Below are 22465 nucleotides of genomic sequence, written 5' to 3' on the forward strand. Positions count from 1 at the left end.
ACAGGCAGAAGACTGAAATAACTTGTTCACAGTCCTGCAGTTTAAACAATACAAGTCAACAGACTGAAACTCGCAGTGAACAAATAGCCAAATAAACCAAATGTTACGAAATTTTCTAAATTGGACACAAAACTCTTTTCCTGTAACCGTGAGAAGTCAAGAATTTTGGAATATTTCCTCAACAAAAATTACCTTGACTTACCATATCAGAAATAAACTTTCGGGTATCCACACCTTCACCTAAGAAATCCTTCCAGTTGAGGTCAGCTTTTCTCCACAAGGATCCAACTTTCTTATGGCTCTAAGGCAGAACATATACATATATTTGAGAGGTTAGTATTCATTTTCAGTTAAACCAAACTAAGTAGCAGTTCCTTTCCTTTTAGCTCAGCTCTACTGACAGTAAAAGGTGCAGTTACACTGGCTGGACATTGAAAAATACATTATACTACAAAAATGAAGACTTTAGATTTTTTAAAATCTAATCATATTACATGTTAGAATCAAAACACACTGATGCTGCTATAATAAAATTTTCAGCAGTAGCATTAATTTGTACATCTGTACTATGAAAGAAAGTTGTAAATAATCACCTAGTTTAACTCACAGTCCTTCACACTTCTTTATCAACACTTTGTGCTACCAGGGGCAGCTAGCCATTAGGATAACAGCCTGTAGGGAACCAAGCAGGGAAGAAAAACAAATGTTATGCGCTTACCATAATGCTAGGTCCTTCTTGTCCCTCTCAATCGACTTTTATTTATCCATCTTGAAGCAGATCCAGGTTGGCAAAGCTTTCAGAGCTCCTTCAGCACTACAGCTCTCCCACTTCATAATGCTATGTGGTAAGACTACTGTAAAAGAGTTGAAAAGTTCCATGGAAGAAAGGCACTCAACAGAGAGAACATTTGGACAGCTTCAGAGAAGATCCATCATGATCCTCCATCCAGGAACTAGGAAGAGGGAAGAAGTGAGGGTCCCAGATGGAGAGGAGACAATGATCTACTGCTGTAGTAAGTAACTTTTGTATCCTGTATTGAGAGGGAAGAAGGGAGGGTCCCAGATGGACAGAGAGAGACAATGACCTACTGTTGTAGTAAGTAAATAACTTTTGGATCCTGTATTGAGAGGGTAGAAGGGAGGGTCCCAGATGGACAGTGAGAGACAATGATCTACTGCTGTAGTAAGTAACTTTTGTATCCTGTATTGAGAGGGAAGAAGGGAGGGTCCCAGATGGACAGAGAGAGACAACAATGACTTACTGTTGTAGTAAGTAAATAACTTTTGTATCCTGTATTGAGAGGGAAGAAGGGAGGGTCCCAGATGGACAGAGAGACAATGACCTACTGTTGTAGTAAGCAAATAACTTTTTTATCCAGTACGGAGAGGGAAGAAGGGAGGGTCCCAGATGGACAGAGAGACAATGATCTACTGTTGTATTAAGTAACTTTTGTATCTTGTACTGAAAGGGAAGAAGGGAGGGTCCCAGATGGACAGAGAGACAATGATCTACTGTTGTAGTAAGTAACTTTTGTATCCTGTATTGAGAGGGAAGAAGGGAGGGTCCCAGATGGACAGAGAGAGACAATGACCTACTGTTGTAGTAAGCAAATAACTTTTTTATCTAGTACTGAGAGGGAAGAAGGGAGGGTCCCAGATGGACAGACAGACAATGATCTACTGTTGTATTAAGTAACTTTTGTATCTTGTACTGAAAGGGAAGAAGGGAGGGTCCCAGATGGACAGAGACAATGATCTACTGTTGTATTAAGTAACTTTTGTATCTTGTACTGAAAGGGAAGAAGGGAGGGTCCCAGATGGACAGAGAAACAATGATCTACTGTTGTAGTAAGTAACTTTTGTATCCTGTATTGAGAGGGAAGAAGGGAGGGTCCCAGATGGACAGAGAAAGAGACAATGATCTACTGTTGTAGTAAGTAAATAATGTTTGTATCCTGTATTCAGAGTGGAGACGTGAGGGTCCCAAATAGAGAGAGACAGACAATGATCTACTGTTGTAGTAAGTAAATAACTTTTGGATCCTGTATTGAGAGGGAAGAAGGGAGGGTCCCAAATGGACAGAGAGAGACAACAATGACTTACTGTTGTAGTAAGTAACTTTTGTATCCTGTATTGAGAGGGAAGAAGGGAGGGTCCCAGATGGACAGAGAGAGACAATGACCTACTGTTGTAGTAAGCAAATAACTTTTTTATCCAGTACTGAGAGGGAAGAAGGGAGGGTCCCAGATGGACAGAGAGACAATGATCTACTGTTGTATTAAGTAACTTTTGGATCCTGTATTGAGAGGGAAGAAGGGAGGGTCCCAGATGGACAGAGAGAGACAATGATCTACTGTTGTAGTAAATAACTTTTGGATCCTGTATTGACAGGGAAGAAGGGAGGGTCACAGACAGACAGAGAGACAATGATCTACTGTTGTAGTAAGTAAATAACTTTTGGGTCCTGTATTGAAAGGGAAGAAGGGAGGGTCTCAGATGGACAGAGGGAGACAATGATCTGCTGCAGTAAATAAATAACTTTGGTATCCTGCACTGAAAGGGAAGGAGGGAGAGTCCCAGATGGACAGAGGGAGACAATGACCTACTATTTTAGTAAGTAAATAACGTTTAGATTCTGTATTGAATGGGAAGAAGGAAGGGTCTCAGATGGACAGATAGACAATGATCTACTATTTTAGTAAGTAAATAACTTTTGTATCCTGTATTGAGAGGGAAGAAGGGAGGGCCCCAGATGGACAGAGAGACAATGAACTGCTGTTTAGTAAGTAAATAACTTTTGTATCCTGTATTGAAAGGGAAGGGAGGGTCCCATATGGACAGAGAGAGACAATGATATATTGTTGTAGTAAGTAAATAACTTTGGTATTCTGTATTGAGAGGGAAGAAGGGAGGGTCCCAGATGGACAGAGAAAGACAATGATCTACTGTTACAGTAAGTAAATAACTTTTGGATCCTGTATTGAGAGGGAAGAAGGGAGGGTCACAGACAGACAGAGACAATGACCTACTGTTGTAGTAAACAAATAACTTTTTTATCCAGTACTGAGAGGGAAGAAGGGAGGGTCCCAGATGGACAGAGAGACAATGATCTACTGTTGTATTAAGTAACTTTTGTATCTTGTACTGAAAGGGAAAAAGGGAGGGTCCCAGATGGATAGAGAGACAATGATATACTGTTGTAGTAAGTAACTTTTGTATCCTGTATTGAGAGGGAAGAAGGGAGGGTCCCAGATGGACAGAGAAAGAGACAATGATCTACTGTTGTAGTAAGTAAATAACGTTTGTATCCTGTATTCAGAGTGGAGAAGTGAGGGTCCCAAATAGACAGAGAGACAATGATCTACTGTTGTAGTAAGTAAATAACTTTTGGATCCTGTATTGAGAGAGAAGAAGGGAGGGTCCCAGATGGACAGAGAGAGACAACAATGACTTACTGTTGTAGTAAGTAAATAACTTTTGTATCCTGTATTGAGAGGGAAGAAGGGAGGGTCCCAGATGGACAGAGAGAGACAATGACCTACTATTGTAGTAAGCAAATAACTTTTTTATCCAGTACTGAGAGGGAAGAAGGGAGGGTCCCAGATGGACAGAGAGAGACAATGACCTACTGTTGTATTAAGTAACTTTTGGATCCTGTATTGAGAGGGAAGAAGGGAGGGTCCCAGATGGACAGAGAGAGACAATGATCTACTGTTGTAGTAAATAACTTTTGGATCCTGTATTGACAGGGAAGAAGGGAGAGTCACAGACAGACAGAGAGACAATGATCTACTGTTGTAGTAAGTAAATAACATTTGGGTCCTGTATTGAAAGGGAAGGAGGGAGGGTCCCAGATGGACAGAGAGAGCCACTGACCTACTATTGTAGTAAGTAAATAACTTTTGGATTCTGTTCATAGGTTCATACTAGGCTATCTGCCCTAGGGCATTTATAAGCCTAGCCAGTGTGTGTGTGGCTTTCACCACCCCTTAGGATGAGAATACTATACCCATTAGTTTGCTGTGCCTCTGTCCAGCAGTGACACAGAGATGATTCCCGGGTAACGACGATCTCCCATCCACTCGTCAAGATTTCTCTTGAACAGAGTCAGTGAGGGGCTCTGCCTCACATGGACTGGGATTCTGTTCCATAGTGTAGGGAGTCTCTGGGTGATGAATCTGTCCCTCTAGCACGTCCTATTTATATCCGTGTTGAGGTTTACGTCTCTTGCTCTCGTGGCTCTGGTGGATTTGGATTTTTTGAGGTGGAGCATGTCCATTAATTCCGGGTTGGATATGGCCTTGTATGTCAGGCACAGATCACCTCTGAGCAGACGGAATGCGACTGAATAGAGCTGGAGTTTCTTCAGTCGGGCAGAGTATGACATATGTTTGAGCCCCTTTATCCTTTTGGTGAGGAACTTTTGGGGTCTTTCCAACTGCTGCAGGTGTCGGGTAAGGTACATTCCGAATGGGGTGTTGTACTCAATCATTGGTCTGATAAGTGAAGAGTACAGGGGTACAATGACCTCTCCTGATCTGGATGTGAATCCCTTCATGATCAGGTGGGCAATGTAGAAGGTCTTCCTAACCACTTTGGCAATGTGAGTGTCAAAAGAGAGGTTACTGTCAACTTGGGTCCCCAGGTCCCTGATAACGTCTTCCGTGTTTAATGGATTACCACCTATGTGGTAATTAGGGTTACCTTGTTTTTCCCAAAGGGTATGACTATACATTTTTTGGCATTTAGCTTAAGGCCATGGCTCTGGCACCAGTTATCCATTTCTATGAGACCTCTCTGGAGGATGTCTGTGTCTGATGGAGTGTCAATTATGGTGCCCAGTTTGCAGTCATCTGCAAATTTTGTCAGCCACAATCCCCCTATGTTTGCCTGCACTTCAGAAAAATAAATGCCGAACAAGAGGGGGCCCAGGACTGAGCCCTGTGGAACACCGCTCGTGACCGGCTTAGAGTCTGACATGGCACCAGCAACTCTAACCCTGTGGGTTCTGTCCTTGAGCCAGTTTGCAACCCATCTTGTGACATATGGGTTTACACATCTAAGCTGGTGAGATTTTCTATGATGTCCGAGTGGGGTATTGTGTCGAACGCTTTTGCTAGGTCAAGGTAGGCTGTGTGAACTGCCTTACCCTCATCAATGGCCTTAGTGACTGTTTCGAAAAAGTCGACCAAGTTCAAGAGGCAGGATCTGCCCTTGACAAAGCCAAATTGGGTAGGATCCAGTGTCTGTAGGTCCCCAATGTCTTTATTTATGAGTTCCATTATGATCCTCTCCATAGCTTTGCAGACAAGGCTCGTCAAGCTTATGGGGCGGTAATTTCCAGGGTCCATAGAAGCACCGCCTTTGTGGAGTGGGACCACAGTTGCCGTACGCCATTCTTTGGGTACGTATCCTGTAGTAAAGGCTAAGATTAAACAGCAGCCTTATGTGTGGGTTTAGTTCCTCATTGAGTTCGTGTAGCACTCAGCTGGGGACACCGTCTGGTCCCATTAATGCTGTGTTTTTTGCTTTAGCGAGAGCAGCTCTCACCTGGGCATCTGAGATGTTTGGGAGGCTAGACTCTGGTGGGATAGATATTTCTCCTTTTGGGGGGAGGGAGGGGAGAAATTTGCACTGAACCTGTCTGCCAGAATGTTGGCAATGTCTGTGGGTTCAGTGATTTTTGTATTGAAAGGGAAGAAGGGAGGGCCCCAGATGGACAGAGAGACAATGAACTGCAGTTTAGTAAGTAAATAACTTTTGTACCTGTATTGAAAGGGAAGGGAGGGTCCCATATGGACAGAGAGAGAGACAATGATCTACTGTTGTAGTAAGTAAATAGCTTTGGTATCCTGTATTGAGAGGGTAGAAGGGAGTGTCCCAGATGGACAGAGAGAGACAATGATCTGTTGCAGTAAGTAAATAACTTTTGGATCCTGTATTGAGAGGATAGAAGGGAGGGTCCTAGATGGACAGAGAGAGACAATGATCTGTTGCAGTAAGTAAATAACTTTTGGATCCTGTATTGAGAGGGTAGAAGGGAGGGTCCTAGATGGACAGAGAGAGACAATGATCTGTTGCAGTAAGTAAATAACTTTTGTATCCTGTATTGAGAGGGAAGAAGGGAGGGTCCCAGATGGAGAGAGAGACAACAATGATTTACTGTTGTAGTAAGTAAATAACTTTTGTATCCTGTATTGAGAGGGAAGAAGGGAGGGTCCCAGATGGACAGAGAGACAACAATGATCTACTGTTGTAGTAGGTAAATAACTTTTGTATCCTGTATTGAGAGGGAAGGAGGGAGGGTCCCAAATGGACAGAAAGAGACAACAATGATCTACTGTTGTAGTAAGTAAATAACTTTTGGATCCTGTATTGAGAGGGAAGAAGGGAGGGTCCCAGATGGACAGAGAAAGACAATGATCTACTGTTACAGTAAGTAAATAACTTCTGGATCCTGTATTGAGAGGGAAGAAGGGAGGGTCCCAGATGGACAGAGAGAGACAATGATCTGTTGTAGTAAATAACTTTTGGATCCTGTATTGACAGGGAAGAAGGGAGGGTCGCACACAGACAGACAGACAATGATCTACTGTTGTAGTAAGTAAATAACTTTTGTATCCTGTATTGAGAGGGAAGAAGGGAGGGTCCCAGATGGACAGAGAGAGACAATGATCTGCTGTAGTAAATAAATAACTTTGGTATCCTGTACTGAAAGGGAAGAAGGGAGGGTCCCAGATGGACAGAGAGACAATGATCTACTGTTGTAGTAAGTAAATAACTTTTGTATCCTGTACCGAGAGGGAAGAAGGGAGGGTCCCAGATGGACAGAGAAAGACTATGATCTACTGTTGTAGTATGTAAATAACTTTTGTATCCTGTATTGAGAGGGAAGAACGGAGGGTCCCAGATGGACAGAGAAACAATGATCTACTATTTTAGTAAGTAAATAACTTTTAGATTCTGTACTGAGAGGGAAGAAGGGAGGGTCCCAGATGGACAGAGAAAGACAATGATCTACTGTTACAGTAAGTAAATAACTTTTGGATCCTGTATTGAGAGGGAAGAAGGGAGGGTCCCAAATGGACAGAGAGAGACAATGATCTGTTGTAGTAAGTAAATAACTTTGGTATCCTGTACTGAAAGGGAAGAAGGGAGGGTCCCAGATGTACAGAGAAACAATGATCTACTGTTACAGTAAGTAAATAACTTTTGTATCCTATACTGAGAGGGAAGAAGGGAGGGTCCCAGATGGACAGAGAGACAATGATCTACTATTTTACTAAGTAAATAACTGTTGGATTCTGTATTGAGAGGGAAGAAGGGAGGGTCCCAGATGGACAGAGACAATGATCTACTATTTGAGTAAGTAAATAACTTTTGTATCCTGTACTGAGAGGGAAGAAGGGAGGGCCCCCCAGATGGAGAGAGAGACAATGAACTGCTGTTGTAGTAAGTAAATCACTTTGGTATCCTGTATTGAGAGGGAAGAAGGGAGGGTCCCAGATGGACAGAGACACAATGATCTACTATTTTAGTAAGTAAATAACTGTTGGATCCTGTATTGAGAGGGAAGAAGGGAGGGTCTCAAATGGACAGAGAGAGACAATGATCTGTTGTAGTAAGTAAATAACTTTGGTATCCTGTACTGAAAGCGTAGAAGGGAGGGTCGCAGATGGACAGAGAAAGACAATGATCTACTGTTGTAGTAAGTAAATGACTTTGGTATCCTGTATTGAGAGGGAAGAAGGGAGGGTACCAGATGGACAGAGAGACACCATGATAAAGAAATTATGTCTTACCATAACTTTTCATCTGTATTGTTGATCCTTGTTCAGTCATTATGCATGGGTATCAGTTCCGAGCTTGGAACAGAGCCAACTATTTTCCAAGCTCGTGTCACATTCAAACTCTCGAGCTAAACTCTTCCAAACAATCCCCCTCTCCCTGTTACCTCAGATTGAGTTTGCAAGTGAAAGAAAGTAGAGGCTACCTCGGTCAAATAACCTAAGAGAACCGGATGGTGAGATCCACTAGAAACCACAGGAGGGGGAAGGAGGGAGGGTCGTAATGACTGAACGAAGATCAACAATACAGATGGAACATTATGGTAAGACATAACTTCTTTATCTGATATTGTTAATCCTCGTTCATTCCTTACGCATGGGGCAAAGTCTCCAGCTACCTCTATTCCTGGGAGGCTCTCATGGAAGGACATTCCTGAGCACCATAGAACCAAAAGATGCTCTTCCCCTGGAGGCCAAATCCAATTTGTAATGACTGATGAAGGTATGAGGCGTAGCCGAAGTTGCAGCTGCACAGATGTCATGTAAAAAAGCTCTGGCATGGAAGGCAGCAGAAGTTGCCACCGACCTTGTTAAATGAGCTTTCATGGTAGTAGGCAACGATGAAGGTCACACAGTCCTTGAACAATTTAGGCAAAGTGACCTTAGCAACAGCAGATCCTAAATTAGGTCCAGAAAAGGCCAAAAATAACTGGTCAGATTTACGAAAGGGTTTAGTACTGTTTAAGTAAAAACAGATTTGCCTGTGAATATCTAGGGTATGTAGGCAATACTCTCCTCTGTTTGAATGATTGGGAAAGAAAACTGTCAGTTCAATGGCTTGATTAATGGACATTTCATAGATCGCTTTAGGCAGAAATGACGGATTAGTTCTCAGAGACACACTATCTCTATGAAAAATCAAGTATGGACTCTTGATACATAAAGCTTGAAGCTCAGAAATACGTCTGGCAGAAGTAATGGCGACCAAAAACAAATACTTGAGATCGCAAGAAGAGGCTGGTTCGAAAGGTGACATTATCAGAGCTTGTAGAACTAATGATAAATCCCATGGTTGAATAGGTTCTCTAAAAGGTGGCTTCAGATGATTCACACCTTTTATGAAGGTCTTACACAATTTATGGGACATAAGAGAGGAATCTTGGACACCCTCATGAAAATTAGAAATTGCAGCCAAATGAACTCTAATGGTAGAGGCAGACAGACCCGAATGAAAAAGGTCTGCCAGATAGTCTAGTATTATCGACACTGGTGCTGAAAAGGGGTCTACTTGTTTATCTTTCAGCCAACAGGTAAATCTTTTCCACTTGCTCAGATAAGTAATTCTAGTGGAAGACACATGAGAAGCAATGAGAATGTCACATACTGGTAAAGAAAGATCATTCTGTCTGGCAATCAAGGGAATTGGAGTCACCAGGCCGTGAGCTTCAGGCTGTTCAGGTTGGGATGAATCAGGTTCTGTGGGTGTGAGATCAACTCCGGGGTTGGATGGAGAATCCATGGTCGATCTAGTAAGTGAGACCAAAGGAAGGGGAACCATATCTGTCAAGGCCGATATGGTGCTATGAGGATCACCTTACTCTTCAACTGACGGGCTTTCTTCAGAAACTGGGGAATGAGGGGAAATGGTGGAAATGTGTAAAAAAGACCCAAGGGACAATCGTGGACTAGAGTGTCCCTGGGTGACTGTCCCGGAGGGGGAATCAGGGCGAAGTAATTGCTGCATTTGTAGTCGGTCGGGGATGCAAAGAGGTCGCAGCAAGGACTGCCCCAGAAGTGGAAGATCTCCGCCGCTATCAAGGGATTCAGGGGCCACTCGTGAGGTTGAAGAATGCACCTGCTGAGTCTGTCTGCTATCATGTTGGAACTCCCGGGAATGCACGTTGCTACAAGAAAATGGTTGGTAGCCATCACCCATTGCCATATCCTCATGGCCTCTCAACAAAGGGGGTAAGATTTGGTTCCATCTTGCTTGTTGATGTACCAGACCACCGCCATATTGTCTGATTGAATCGCAATTGTCCCAGACAGCAGCAGGGGATGGAATGCTTGCAACGCCAGAAGCACCACCCTCAGCTCTAGAACATTTATATGCAGATGGGCCTCCAGTTCGGACCAAGTGCCTTGGACTGTCTGTCCCAGACATAGCTCCCCCCACCCCATCAGGGAGGCATCCATGGCCACTGTGGCCTTGGGTTGCTGGGGGGAGAAGGGGCGAGACCATTGTGAGAGATTGTGTGTCATCAACCAATTTAAATCCTGTTTGCACCTGTGGGTTACTCGAATCATGGCTGAAAGAGGATGCTGAAAAGGATACCATTGGGAGAGTAGTAGCCACTGTAGAAGCCTCATGTGAATCCTGGCCAGGGGAACAATGGTGATGGAGGCTGCCATGGAACCCAACAGCTGTAGAACCGAGTGAGCCATGGAATTTTCCTTTAGAAGGATTGGAATTAGTTGTTGCTTTATCCTTAGAATTCTGTGCTCTGGAATAGCACCTCTGCGTTTTTTTTGTGTCCAAGATAACCCCTATGAATTCTGTCGACTGACATGGGGTGAGATTGGATTTTTGCCAGTTTATGGTTATGCCTAGCCTTTGAGCAGCGAGGAGGGAGTATGCCAGGGCTTTTTCCAGTAGATGTCTGGTGGGGGCGGAAATGAGCTAGTCATCTAGGTATGGAAACACCTTGAATCCTTGAAGTCGCAAGTGAGCTGTGACAACTGCCATGCACTTTGTGAACACTCTGGGGCTGTAGAGAGTCCGAAGGGCAGTACTCTGAACTGGTAGTGACTGGCTCCCGCACGGAAGCGCAGAAATCTTCTTGATGGCCTGTCCACCTTTATGTGGTAGTACGCATCTTGAAGTTCTACAGAGCACATCCAATCGTCTTTTTCCAAAAGCGGGAGGATAGACTATTGTGACCATCGGGAATTTTAGTACTCTCACAAACTTGTTCAATACACTGAGATCCAAAATTGGTCTCCAGTCCCCGGTTTTCTTTGGCACCAAAAATAGTCTTGAGTAGAATCAGGATCCTATCTGGTCTGGAGGGACTATTTGGATGAGTCTCTTTCTTAGCAGCTTTTCTATCTCTAGTGCTGCTTCTTCCCTTTGACTGGGTGGAACGTCGGGAAGATTATTTTGAAGGGATGGGACAAAGATCGAAGGGGATATGATAACCTCTGGTTATAATTCTTTGTACCCAAGAATCAGTGGTGATGGTTAGCCCGGCAAAAGGGTACAAGGAGAAATGTCCCCCAACCACCTCCAGAGGAAGAGTTGGGTTGCTCTTCAGGAGCGCTAGTAGGATTGACCAGGGAAAGAATCCCTGGAACCCCGGTTAGGAGGACCACCTCTGCCCCAAAAGGAGCATCTTCCCTGTGAGTTTCCCCCTCTGCCTCTGGGGGAGAACTCTGCCTGAGTGTCACGGAAAGGACTCTGAGATTTCTTGAACCATATCTTCCCACTCTTGGTTTCAGGAGAAAGCACACTGATGGGAAGAATAACAGACACCTACGGCAGAAAGGGTCTTACCGTCCTGTTCACATCTGGCCAGTATGCTTTTAACTTTGGGCTCAAACAACGAGGTGGCCTCAATGGGGGCATTAAGAAAGGAAGATTTAAAGGGTTCCGCGAAGTTGCACAAGCGCATCCAGGCGTGTTGTATCAAGACTGCAGCTGAACCCGCTGCTCTAGCTGCTCCTTCTGATGTGTGAGATATCGGTCGCATAGAGGAGTTAGATATAGACTCAATGGTGGCCAGCTGAGAGGCCACTTTGTCACTGACCTCATCAGACACGGCACCAGCCAAGGATTCAGACAGCTCAGAAACCAGATCCATTTGAAGCCTGGTAAAATGTGCCATATAATTCAGGGACCTGACAGCAAAGGTTGCTGAAGCAAAGGTGCGCTTCCCTATCCTGTCCAGGATCCGGGACTTTTTGTTAGGTGGATGGACGGTCTGGCTTTCTTCTTCTGCCAGATCCTTTTTTGTTGCGGCCGCCACCACCAAAGCATCCACAGGAAAACCTTTGGACCAATGGGCATCCGAAGCAGGAGGGGACAAGATCATCTGGCCTCTGGGAAATAGCTTTGATGGTATCAGGAGCCTTCCAAGCACGCTGCACGATGAGCCGGACAAGTTCATTGGCAGGTGGAGTAACCCAGGAGATAGGGGGCCGGGTGCAAATGGCCTGCAGGAACACAGATTCCTCAGAGGTCGGATTAGAGGACTGCCAGTCACCTCTCTGAGAATTTCGAGGATATCACCAAAGGATACTTCAGAGGGTGACCGAGGGGATCCTTCCCCCTCATCAAATTCTGTCTCTTCGGTGAGGGACTCCTCTGTGGAGTCCATGTGCTTCCTCTTACACAAACTTTTCCGGTGGACCTCCTCAGCAGGAGAAGCTGGAGAAGATAGTGGAAAAGGGGATTCCTGAGGGAGTATGTCCTGCGGCCCTTGTACCCGGTGTCCGCTAGGTGCGACTTGTGAAACCAGTGTACCAGAGGAGGGCAGAGGTATAGACACAGTCCGGTATTGCCAGCAGCAGCGAAAGCCTTCTCCATCAGTTGGAAGGCTGGTCCACCCGAAGAGGAGTGCATGCCTAGGACAGGGGTCACCCCTCCCCTAAGTGGCTCAGCCTACCGACCCGGAGTCCCTGGATGGCTGTGGAGCAGCAAACTATGCGTGTCACAACTGACATCCTGGGTCATAGCAAAACTTTCCTGCAAAGAAGGCAACTGCGGTTCCTTAGTGAGATCCATAAAGGGAACCGCAGAAGGGGAAGACTGTGCTATATCCATGGACTTCAAAGGCAATGAAGGAGGAGAATAAGAAGGGGTCTTTGGAGATGGGTGATCACCTCCCAAGGAAGGATAGTTCCTGAGGGGTGGGATACCTCTGGCCAAGAGTACCTGGTCCACAAGACGCAACACATGTTTGGAAAGGCTTCTAGTGGACCTCACGGAGACTGAGGGAGAAACAGGCCTGTCCACAGAAGAGGCAGACTCGGTGCCCATCTCATCTGACCGCACCAAGGACAACAGTGCCGACAGAGACTGGACTACTGTTGCCTGCACCGAAGAAGTCATCGGTGCTGAGGTCATGGTCTGCACCGACACAGGGATCGGTGCCGAAGTGGTTGTCGGTGCCGAAGCTGGAACAGACAAAACTGGAGTCAACAATAAAGGCATTGGTTCCGAGGAAGATCTTGGAGCAGACGCGGTCAAGGTCTGCGCCGACTGGTCGGGGCCGATACAGTGGTAATTGTCTGAACTGAGGAGCCCCCCGGTGCCGATATATAGAAGGCTGCAGGAGAAGACTGAGCTGAAATCTCTAATGGAGCTGAAGGTCTAGGCACCGAAAGCACTGGGGCTGACTGAGTGAGCTCCGGAGTCAAAACTTTACCCTTTTTTGGTTTTGGTTGGCGGGAGTCCCCAGCCGGGGATGAAGGCAAAGATTTAGCCTTAGTAGGAACATCCAAGGTTTTCTTATGGGCTCTAGGAGGGGTTGAGGCCTCCAATCTAGAAATAGCCTCTAAAAAGGGAGACTTTAGAAGTCCCTTCAGTAACAGCTGGTTTTTCCTTTCCAACAAGGTTCTATTCAAAAAGTTCTCACAAATAGTACAGGGTGGGTCAACAGACAAATGGGAAGCTCCCAAACAATAAACATACAGAGAGTGTGCATCAGAAGTAGGCAGTTTGTGTCCACAATCAGAACACCGCCTAAACCCCGGACTACCTTTCTTATCTGCCATGACAGCAAATTAATTAATAGAAAAGGTACCAGCAATGGTACAAGAGAGTACCCAAAGGTATGACAGAAAAGGGAAAACGATTACCAACGATGGTAAAGATAGAATACCTCGCGGTAAAAGTGGTAAAGAAATAAACAGAAAAACCTGAAGAAATTATGAATGCTAGATGCGACAGGGTAAGAAACAATAAAATATGAACTTTTCTGACAGAAAAGTAATCTGTAAAACCATTAAACAACAATTGACTGTACTTCGCTCAAGAGAAGTAGCTTGACACGACCGAATGGCAATGCGGCAAACAAAATCTGAGTTAATAGGGAGAGGGGGGTTGTGGGTAAGAGTTTAGCTCGAGAGTTTGAAGCTGACGCGAGCTTGGAAAATGTCTGGCTCTGTTCTGAGCTCGGAATCAATACCCATGCATAAGGAATGAACGAGGGCTAACAATATCAGATCTACTGTTGTACTAAGTAAATAACGTTAGGATCCTGTATTGAAAGGGAAGAAGGGAGGGTCCCAGATGGACAGACAGACAATGATCTACTGTTGTAGTAAGTAAATAACTTTTGGATCCTGGCATTGTCCCTTCCAGTCCATCTTGTCTGTCTGGGACGGATACCCCAGCTGGCAACATACCAGGATACTTCTGAGAACGATGGAATCAAAGGCTGCTCTGGATCTGAAAACCAGATCCAATTTATAACGCCTGACAAAGGTATGCTTTGTAGATCATGCTGCTACTGCACAGATACATCTACCAACAAATGTCTGATAAAGGCAGCAGAAGTAAAAATGGATCTAGTGGAATGTGCTCTTGCTGTGGTTGAAAGACAGAATCCCTTTCATTTGTAAACAAAAAAAAATGAAACCCAAAAGACATCTAGATAAGGTGACAAACGGTCCCCAATTTGGCTTTAGAAAAGGACATAAGCAGCTGATCATTTTTATGTGCAGGGTTTGTACAATGCAAACAAAATGTCATTTAACTACAGCCATCTAAAGCATGCAAGATGCATTCTCCTTGGGCAGACTAAGAGGAAAAGAAGGCTAGATGAATACATTGATTCAATGCTCACTACGTAGCTACTTCAGGTACAAAGGAAGGGTTAGATCTAGGAGTTGCACTGTCTTTGTGAAAAGCAGCAGTTCCTTTCCTTTTAGCTCAGCTCTACTGACTAGTAAAAGGTGCAGTTACACTGTCTGGACATTAAAAAACACATAATATTACACAAATGAATACTTTGGGATTTTTTTAATCTGATCATATTACATGTCAGAATCAAAAAACTCTGATGCAGCTAGAAGGATATTTCTCAGACAAAGCCTGTAACTCAAAAATTCATCTTTTGGAAGTAACAGCCCCCAAAAATTAAGTTTTCCAAGAAAGAAATATCAAACTGGCAGAAGAGGTGGGCTGAAACGAAACTTGTATAACGCCTTGTAACCATACTGTAAGGTCTCAAGGAGCAGCTGGATGCTTAATTGCTGGATTCAAAAGGAAGGTGCCTTTGAGAAAAGCTTTTGACATTTTTATGGACAGTATGGAAGATGAATTTGCTCAAGTGTGAAAATATGAGATAGCTGCCAGTTGCACGTTGACTGTAGAAAAGCTTGCTCCTGAGTGAAAAAGGCCTGATAAAAAATCCACTACAAATGGAAATGGAGCAGAAAAAGAATCTTGGTGCCTTGTCAACAACCCAAATTGAAATGTTTTTTTTTTCCCATTTATTCTTGTAGATTTTCCAAGTGGAAGGCTTCTGGGAAGCCAATACACTTTGAACCACTGTAGGTGGCAAACAGGCATCAATGGGACTCGAGAAACTATGCAGTTTGAAGAATTTGATGTCCAGATGACATTTGCCAGATGTGTAAGAAAGGATATCCTGTTTGGGATCCAGGACACAAAGTGAATGCAACAGATGAAACCATAGGGAAGGGAACCAAATTTGGCAGGGCCAGAAAGAGAATTATAGTTGCCTTGTACATGGAGACTTTCTGTAGGAACTTTCTTATTAGTCGACAGGAAGGTAAGCATACAAGAGACCAGTTGGCCAAATATGGAGTAGAGTACTCCACGGTGACTGCCCCTGTTGAGAGATGACAGCAAAGTAGCTGTTGTACTTTGAATTAGTGGGAAATGCAGAGAGGTCTTAGCAAGAGTAGACCTAGAGGATAAACAATTTCTGCTAACACTGTGATGTCAAGAGACTACGCATGAGGCATGAAAATGCACAGTCTCAACTTGTCCACTAGAATACTGGTTTGACCTGGTATGTGCACTGCTGTTAGAAAGCACTGTGAAGAGATTGCCCACTGTTACACTTTAATGGTTTCTTGACATAGCAGGTAAGAACAACGTTCTCCCTTGCTTCATCACAGAAGTACTGTCTATATGAATGGAAATTACACACTGGGGAGGAAGTCCTTAACTGCCAGCATTGCTAAGAGGATTGCCCTCAGTCTCTACAATGTTGATGTGACAATGGCCCCCAGCCAAATTCCTTGAACCATCCTCTTCTCGTAATGCCTCCTCACCCCAATAAGGAGATGTCCATGGTAACTATGGACGTGTAAAGATGGAATACACATGGGCCATTCTTGATGAACTAAGGGGGGGGGGATTAATTCACTAAATATGTGGTGGTGACAGGATAGAAAATGTGACTGAATGAAGAAGGTGGGTTAACAGAGACCACTGAACTAAGTGTCCACTGAAGAAGCCTCAAAAAAGAATCATGCACGAAGAATCAAAGCTGCCACAGAACCCAATAGACTAAGAATTAGAGATGTTGATGGGGTGTGTGAACTGAGAACATTCTATGCATGTAAGTGAAGTCAGCCTAGAATGCAGCAACCTTGCAATCTGAAATGCTCTATCGAATGGTAATCAATGAATTCCAGTGACTGAGTGGGTTGCAAGCTTAAAAAAAACAAAAAGCAAGAAAGCAGAGAATCAGTGCACAAAACTCACCAAGAACCAAACAACTGCACTATAAAGGACTAAGACAAGCTAATTAAAAACACCCATGACTTATTGAAAACTAACACTTCTTTAATAGGAACATAAATCCAAAGACCACAATAAAAACATTAATGCTAAAATCAATAGGTTCATAGGTTGGTACTAGGCTATCGACCCTAGGGCCTATACAAGCCTAGCCATAACAATTCCCTGGCTATTTCTTCCCACACTATTTACTTCCCTGGACCCCTGTCTAGCAGGGCGACTGACATGATCCCCGGGGTGAATTTCCTATCTCCCATCCAATCGTCAAGGTTCATTTTGTAGAGGGCCAAGGAGGTGCTCTGCTTGACACGTATGGGCAGTTAATTCCAGAGTATGGGGAGTCTCTGGGTCAGGAACATATCCCTCCAGCATGTTTTGTTTATTGTGATGACAAGGTTTAGATCCCTGGAGCGTGTGGCTCTGAGGGATTGGGATTTCTTTAAGTGGAGCATGTCCAACAGCTCTGGGTTTGACATGGCCTTCTATGTTAAGCAGAGATCATCTCTGAGTAGACGATATGCTACGGAGTATAGCTGGAGTTTTTTTTAGATGGTCATCATAGGGTATCTGCTTTAGGCCTGTGATTCTTTTAGTGAGGAATTTCTGTGGCCTTTCCAGCTGTTGCAGATGTCTTGTGAGGTACATACCAAATGGGGCATTGTACTCTATAATGGGTCAAAAAAGGGATGAGTACAGTGGGACAATGGCCTCCTTTTTTCTGGATGAAAAGCCCTTAGTAATAAGGTGTGCCACATAAAAGGATTTCCTGACTGTTGTGGGGATGTGGTTATCCAAGGTGAGATCACTGTCCACCTGTATCCCCAAGTCTCTCCTCACACTTTCTGTGTTTAGTGTACTGCCACCCATGTGGTAATTCATGGGTACATGTTTTTTCCCAAAGGGGATAACTATAGATTTCTTGGCATTAAGCTTGAGCCCATGGCTCTGGCACCAAGCATCTATTTCTTTAAGGCCCTTTTGTAGAATATCCACATCATTTGGGGATTCAATAATGGCTCCTAGTTTGCAGTCATCTGCGAACTTTGTTAGCCAGAGTCCCTTAGTGTTGGTCTGTACTTCAGAGAAGTAGATGCCAAACAAGACCGGCCCCAGGACTGACCCCTGAGGTACTCCACTTGTCACTTGTCTGGAGCTGGATTTGGAATTGGCTACTTTTAGTCTGGGTTCTGTCAGTAACCAGTTGGCAACCCATCGAGTGATGTAGGGATTTATGCACAAATAAGTCATTGTCATTTTTAATAAACTTAGCTTAGCCCTTTACACTGCAATTGTTTGGGTTGCAAACTTGAGTTTTCATAGTTCACAGAGAGGCTAAAGGATTGTCACAAGTGCAGTCAACAGTCTTTTGCTAGGATTAAAGATTTTTTTTTTGCCTGCAGTAAGGAGCCAGTCATCTAGGCAAAATAACACTTGAAACCCATTCAGTCTGACATGTGTTGCTACTCCCACCATGCATTTGGTTAACACCCAGGAGAATGCGGTGACACCAAATGGTTAAGCCTGGAACCAATAATGCCTATCTCACATCTGGAAGTTGAGATACCTTCTGGACTGCTGTACAACCTCCTTGCGGTAGTAGACATCCTGAAGGTCTAATGAGCACATCCATTCTCCCATCTTGAGGGCAGGAAGAATGAACTGCATTATAACCATCCAGAACATGGTGGTCTTCACAGCAGTGTTCAATTTCCTGAGGTCCAATATGTGCCTTAGGTTCTTACTCTTTTTTGGGAATAAAAAAACCCTCAAAGTCTTCTTACCATCTGTGGTCTGGTGGGACCTCTTAGATGACTCTTGCAGCACAGAACTTTCTTGGGTTGCAACCCTTCTTTGATGGGGTGGAAAATTTGGAAGGGTCTTGTATGATGGGGTAATTTTGGACAGAAATGGATAACTCCTGGATATTATTCTCTTCATCCGATAATCCTGGGGAAGGAGGGGAGAGAAACATCCCTCCAACTGCATTCACAGGGAAAAAGGCAGAAAAAGTCTACAAGAACACTGAAAGGGTAGTTCAGAGAAAGGACCTCTAAACATTTGATTCTGCGAATCCCCTCTGCCCCTGGGATTGTGTCCACTGGAGGTCCCCCCTCTACTAGAGAGGGCTCTGTCAGAAGAGGCGCCAAAGAAAAAAATGGCATTTCTTGAACAAGAGGAGCTTTCCAACCCTTCTATTGCTGGAATGGGGTTATAAAAGCAAACTCCAATGGCAAAAAATGTTTTTCCCTCTTCCTCACTCTGACAATGTATCTTTAACCTCTGGACCAAAGACAGATGTCCAGGGTTGGGAGGGTGGCCTAATGGTTAAGGTGTTTGTCTTACAAACACAAGGTGCAGGGTTTTGAGTCTCACAGGGGATAATTGGCTAGGCTTACAATGGTTCACAAGGACAGTTAGCCTAGTACTAACCTATGGATCACAGGAGCATTCATCAATGACACTTTAAAGGAGTCCACATAATCACACAGCCAAGAACGGAGACTGCTTGTTGCACCATCAACTACAATGCATAAAAGATTCAAAGAAACTCTGGACAGTGTACACTAAATCCAAGCAAAGGAGTCTCCTCTGCATCTCCTCCATGTTATGGAAGCTAAATCCAATGTTCCATCAAAACAAATGCACTAGGAGATGTAAACCTCCTTTACTAAGATTACAAGTCACAAACATTTGATATACAAGTTACACACTGAGGAAGGAAACGTCACAAACATTCAGTATACAAGTTACACACTGAGGAAGGCTATTACAAAATGTCACAAAATTCAATACGCAAGTTACACACTGAGGAAGGTGATTACAAAACGTCACAAACATTCACTATACAAGTTACACACTGAGGAAGGCGATTACAAAACATCACAAGCATTCGCTACACAAGTTACACACTGAGTAAGGCAAGGTTAATGCCGAAACAGGTCTAGACTCTCTTGCTTTGGTTGAATGTTTGCAATTTTACAATCTTAAAGAATTTTTACATCACCCAGTGCTGGTTTGTGACTGCTCACTGGTGATGGACGACAGTTAGCTGACATACCATAGTCTACCTATTGTCAGCAGTTGAAAGTCTACAGATGTATTTAGTACCACATTCATTAGTTCCCTCTAGAATCTGGTAGTGTGTGATACACATCAATGCCCTAATGAAAAAGTCCCTGAAGCATAAACAGTTTTCCAAAATGATCCACTGCGCTCACTTCCCTGCTAGGTGGGTGGACCATGGAGTTCTCCTTTGTTAGCTCCATTTTAGTGGCTGCTGCAATCACAATGAAATCAAACTGTGCTTTATTCCAATGTCGGTGACTCTTGAGAGGGACGAACACCTTAACTGACTTGCAACAGATCAGTTCCACCACATCAGGTTCCCATCCAGCCCTCTTTAAAACAACATCAATGAGGCTATTGGCAGGTGGGACGACCCAGGTGGTACGCTGACCAGTTCTAAAAGCCTTGAAAAACACCACCTCATCCGAGGAAGGGGTGTTGCTGGGTCATTTCTCCCTCTGCTTTAATATTTACATTAGCTCACAAACAGCAGTGTCCCCAAGAAAGGGGGAGGGGTCTAGGGGACCCTTGCCGTTCACCGAGATTGGTGTCCTCGGTGAGGAGATTCTTGAGGAGAGCCCAAGTGCCTCCTTTTGCACTTACACTTTTGGTGCTCTTCAAGTGGTGATGGAGTTGAAGAGTTAGTGTGTCTCCCTATTCCTTTGTTGAAGGTAAGAACTGAGGGTATCAGAACCAGGCTTGTATTTGGGAAGGAAGAGGAGTGCCAATAGCTACAGATATAATGAGAAGTCTAGGGGGAACAGAGGTATGAAAGGCTAAAAAAAACTGCTCAAAGGTATAGACAGCCAACAGCACTGAGGGAGACTCGCTAATCTATTCCCAAATCCAAAGTGGAATGATCAGAAGATCCCCTCCGCACAGCTGATGATCCATTCAGCTCCAAGGATGAGACTAGGTCCCAAGTTTCCAGAGAAGAGGCACTTGAGTTTATGTACGGACCTCAGGATACAAACTGACCACAAACTCAAATGGTCAATGTTGACGTCTTAGCCTGCACCCAATTTCATGATGTCTGGGTATAAGGTTCGCTGGCTACGCCTTAGCCAAAGGGTGCTCAGTATCACTCTTGGCCCTTACTCCCTGATTTCAACGCTGCCTCAGCCAAAGGGTGCTCAGTATCACTCTTGGCCCTTACTCCCAGAGTTCAAGCAGTACCCCTGGGGAGTGGGAGAAGATGCATAAACAAACACACTTGTCTATGGAAAGGAGGAGACATTTATTCTTCAGACCTTGGGATATTGGGCCATTGAACCAAACATTTTTTCACCTATTTTTATCTGAAGTGAAAAGGTTTATTTCTGGCACATTCCAAGAGGGGCAAAAATAGACTAACCATGTCCTTCTTCAAGGACTAATCGTGGGGGTTTACTTCTAACCTGCTAGTAAACTTTTTTTCCCTTGGTAAGTAGAGGGCCGAAATATGCACACCCAAGACTTGAGCTCTGTCCTACAAAAACAAAGTTAAGTGACACACAGGATAACAGCGAGTAGCCCCCCCCCCCCCCACTTATGTACCACGTCATTGTGGTGTCTGCTTTTATCAGTAAGGTCACTTGTTTCATTGGTCCTTAAAGGCTTAGGATGCCCTTGAGAAAAGCCATCATTTCCTTTATTTATTTATTTATTTAGTTAGAAAGCCTTGTTCCCATTTTCCTAGAGCTTGGAAACTGTTGAGATGTACCCCCGGGCCAGGAGTGAGGCACATGTGGTCAAGGTCTAGGTTGGGTTCTAGGCTCTAAATTGTCGTTTTAGTTGCAGAGGTCTACAACTGGAGTTCCCTTTTTAAGCATGGAAGGACAGCAATTAGTTGCACTGAGAGATTGGCTGCGTTGGTTCCATACATTTTTGAGACATCACTTGATCTTTCTCATGTGTAGTCTGGCTAGGGGGATCATTAGAACAGAAGAGGCCATTTATCCCCAATACTGCGAGTACCCTCCTGTGCTGGAATTACTGAGAGGGAGAGAAGAGACTGAAAGGCGTTCACCTGGAAGTAAAGCGTTCTTAAGTTCTCTGTTAGGCAAGGCCCCTAGAAAGGCACTGCATGTATTTATTTTAAGTTTAACGTTAACTCTAGGAGGCACAAAATGTTCATAGTTAGTTGTAAAGTGGATAGAAGAACATCCACAAAATCCCTATGATCAGTCAGTCATCTAGGTAGGGGTAGAGATGAATGTCTTTTGTCTTGCAGTAGGCTATTAAAGGAGCCAGGCACTTAACAAACTCTTCAGGAGCAGTAGATAAGCCAAAGGGTAGAACAGAGAATTGATAATGACTTTCTACCTACTATGAAATCAAGATGCTTTCTATGGAACTTTGCATAGGTGAGCATTTTGAATTTATGTACCAGAAGAAAACGAATTTTGAAAGGTCTAAACTGGATCCCAAAGTTCCTTTTTTTCTTGGAACAACGAAAGTTCTGGAATAATACCCCCTTTTCCCCTTACTTGGGGAAGTAACTTTTTTATGGTGCCTTGCTGCAAAAGGAGACCCACTAAGATCACAGATTCTGGTACTTGTGTTTGTTGGGACAGAAAAAAAGCCTGCAGCTTTTGAAAGAGAGGCAAAAGAGAGTCTGTAACCTCATTTTCTAATACTATGCATCTACTGTCTTGGGTTATCTTAGTGCATTCATGGAATAAGATAAACAGCATTCCTCCTTAGCTTTGAAGGAAATGTGGAGTCTGAGAAAAAGAGTGTGGGGATGGTTGAGGTGGAATTTAAGGGAGAAGGAAAAGAAAGGGGGCTGGCTGAGTCATGGCTGCTCCCTGATGGGTCCCCTGCATCGGGCAACACTAGGCCTAGAAGTAGG

The 22465-nt window shown here is 44.1% G+C and overlaps 1 protein-coding gene across 7 annotated transcripts in view; it reads right to left on the reverse strand.

The window, feature by feature from the left end:
* Positions 1–22465, reverse strand: part of EIF4G3 (eukaryotic translation initiation factor 4 gamma 3) — a 3593176-nt gene that overhangs the window by 307184 nt on the left and 3263527 nt on the right. For all 7 annotated transcript variants that reach the window (XM_044063163.1, XM_044063168.1, XM_044063165.1 and 4 more), the window contains one exon: positions 203–301. In XM_044063163.1, the coding sequence (XP_043919098.1) occupies positions 203–301 (99 nt within the window). The remainder of the gene's footprint in view (positions 1–202; positions 302–22465) is intronic.

Source organism: Protopterus annectens, chromosome 2.part1 (genome assembly GCF_019279795.1).
Source record: "Protopterus annectens isolate FY-2018-M chromosome 2.part1, PAN1.0, whole genome shotgun sequence".
NCBI classification, from domain to species: Eukaryota; Metazoa; Chordata; order Ceratodontiformes; family Protopteridae; genus Protopterus; species Protopterus annectens.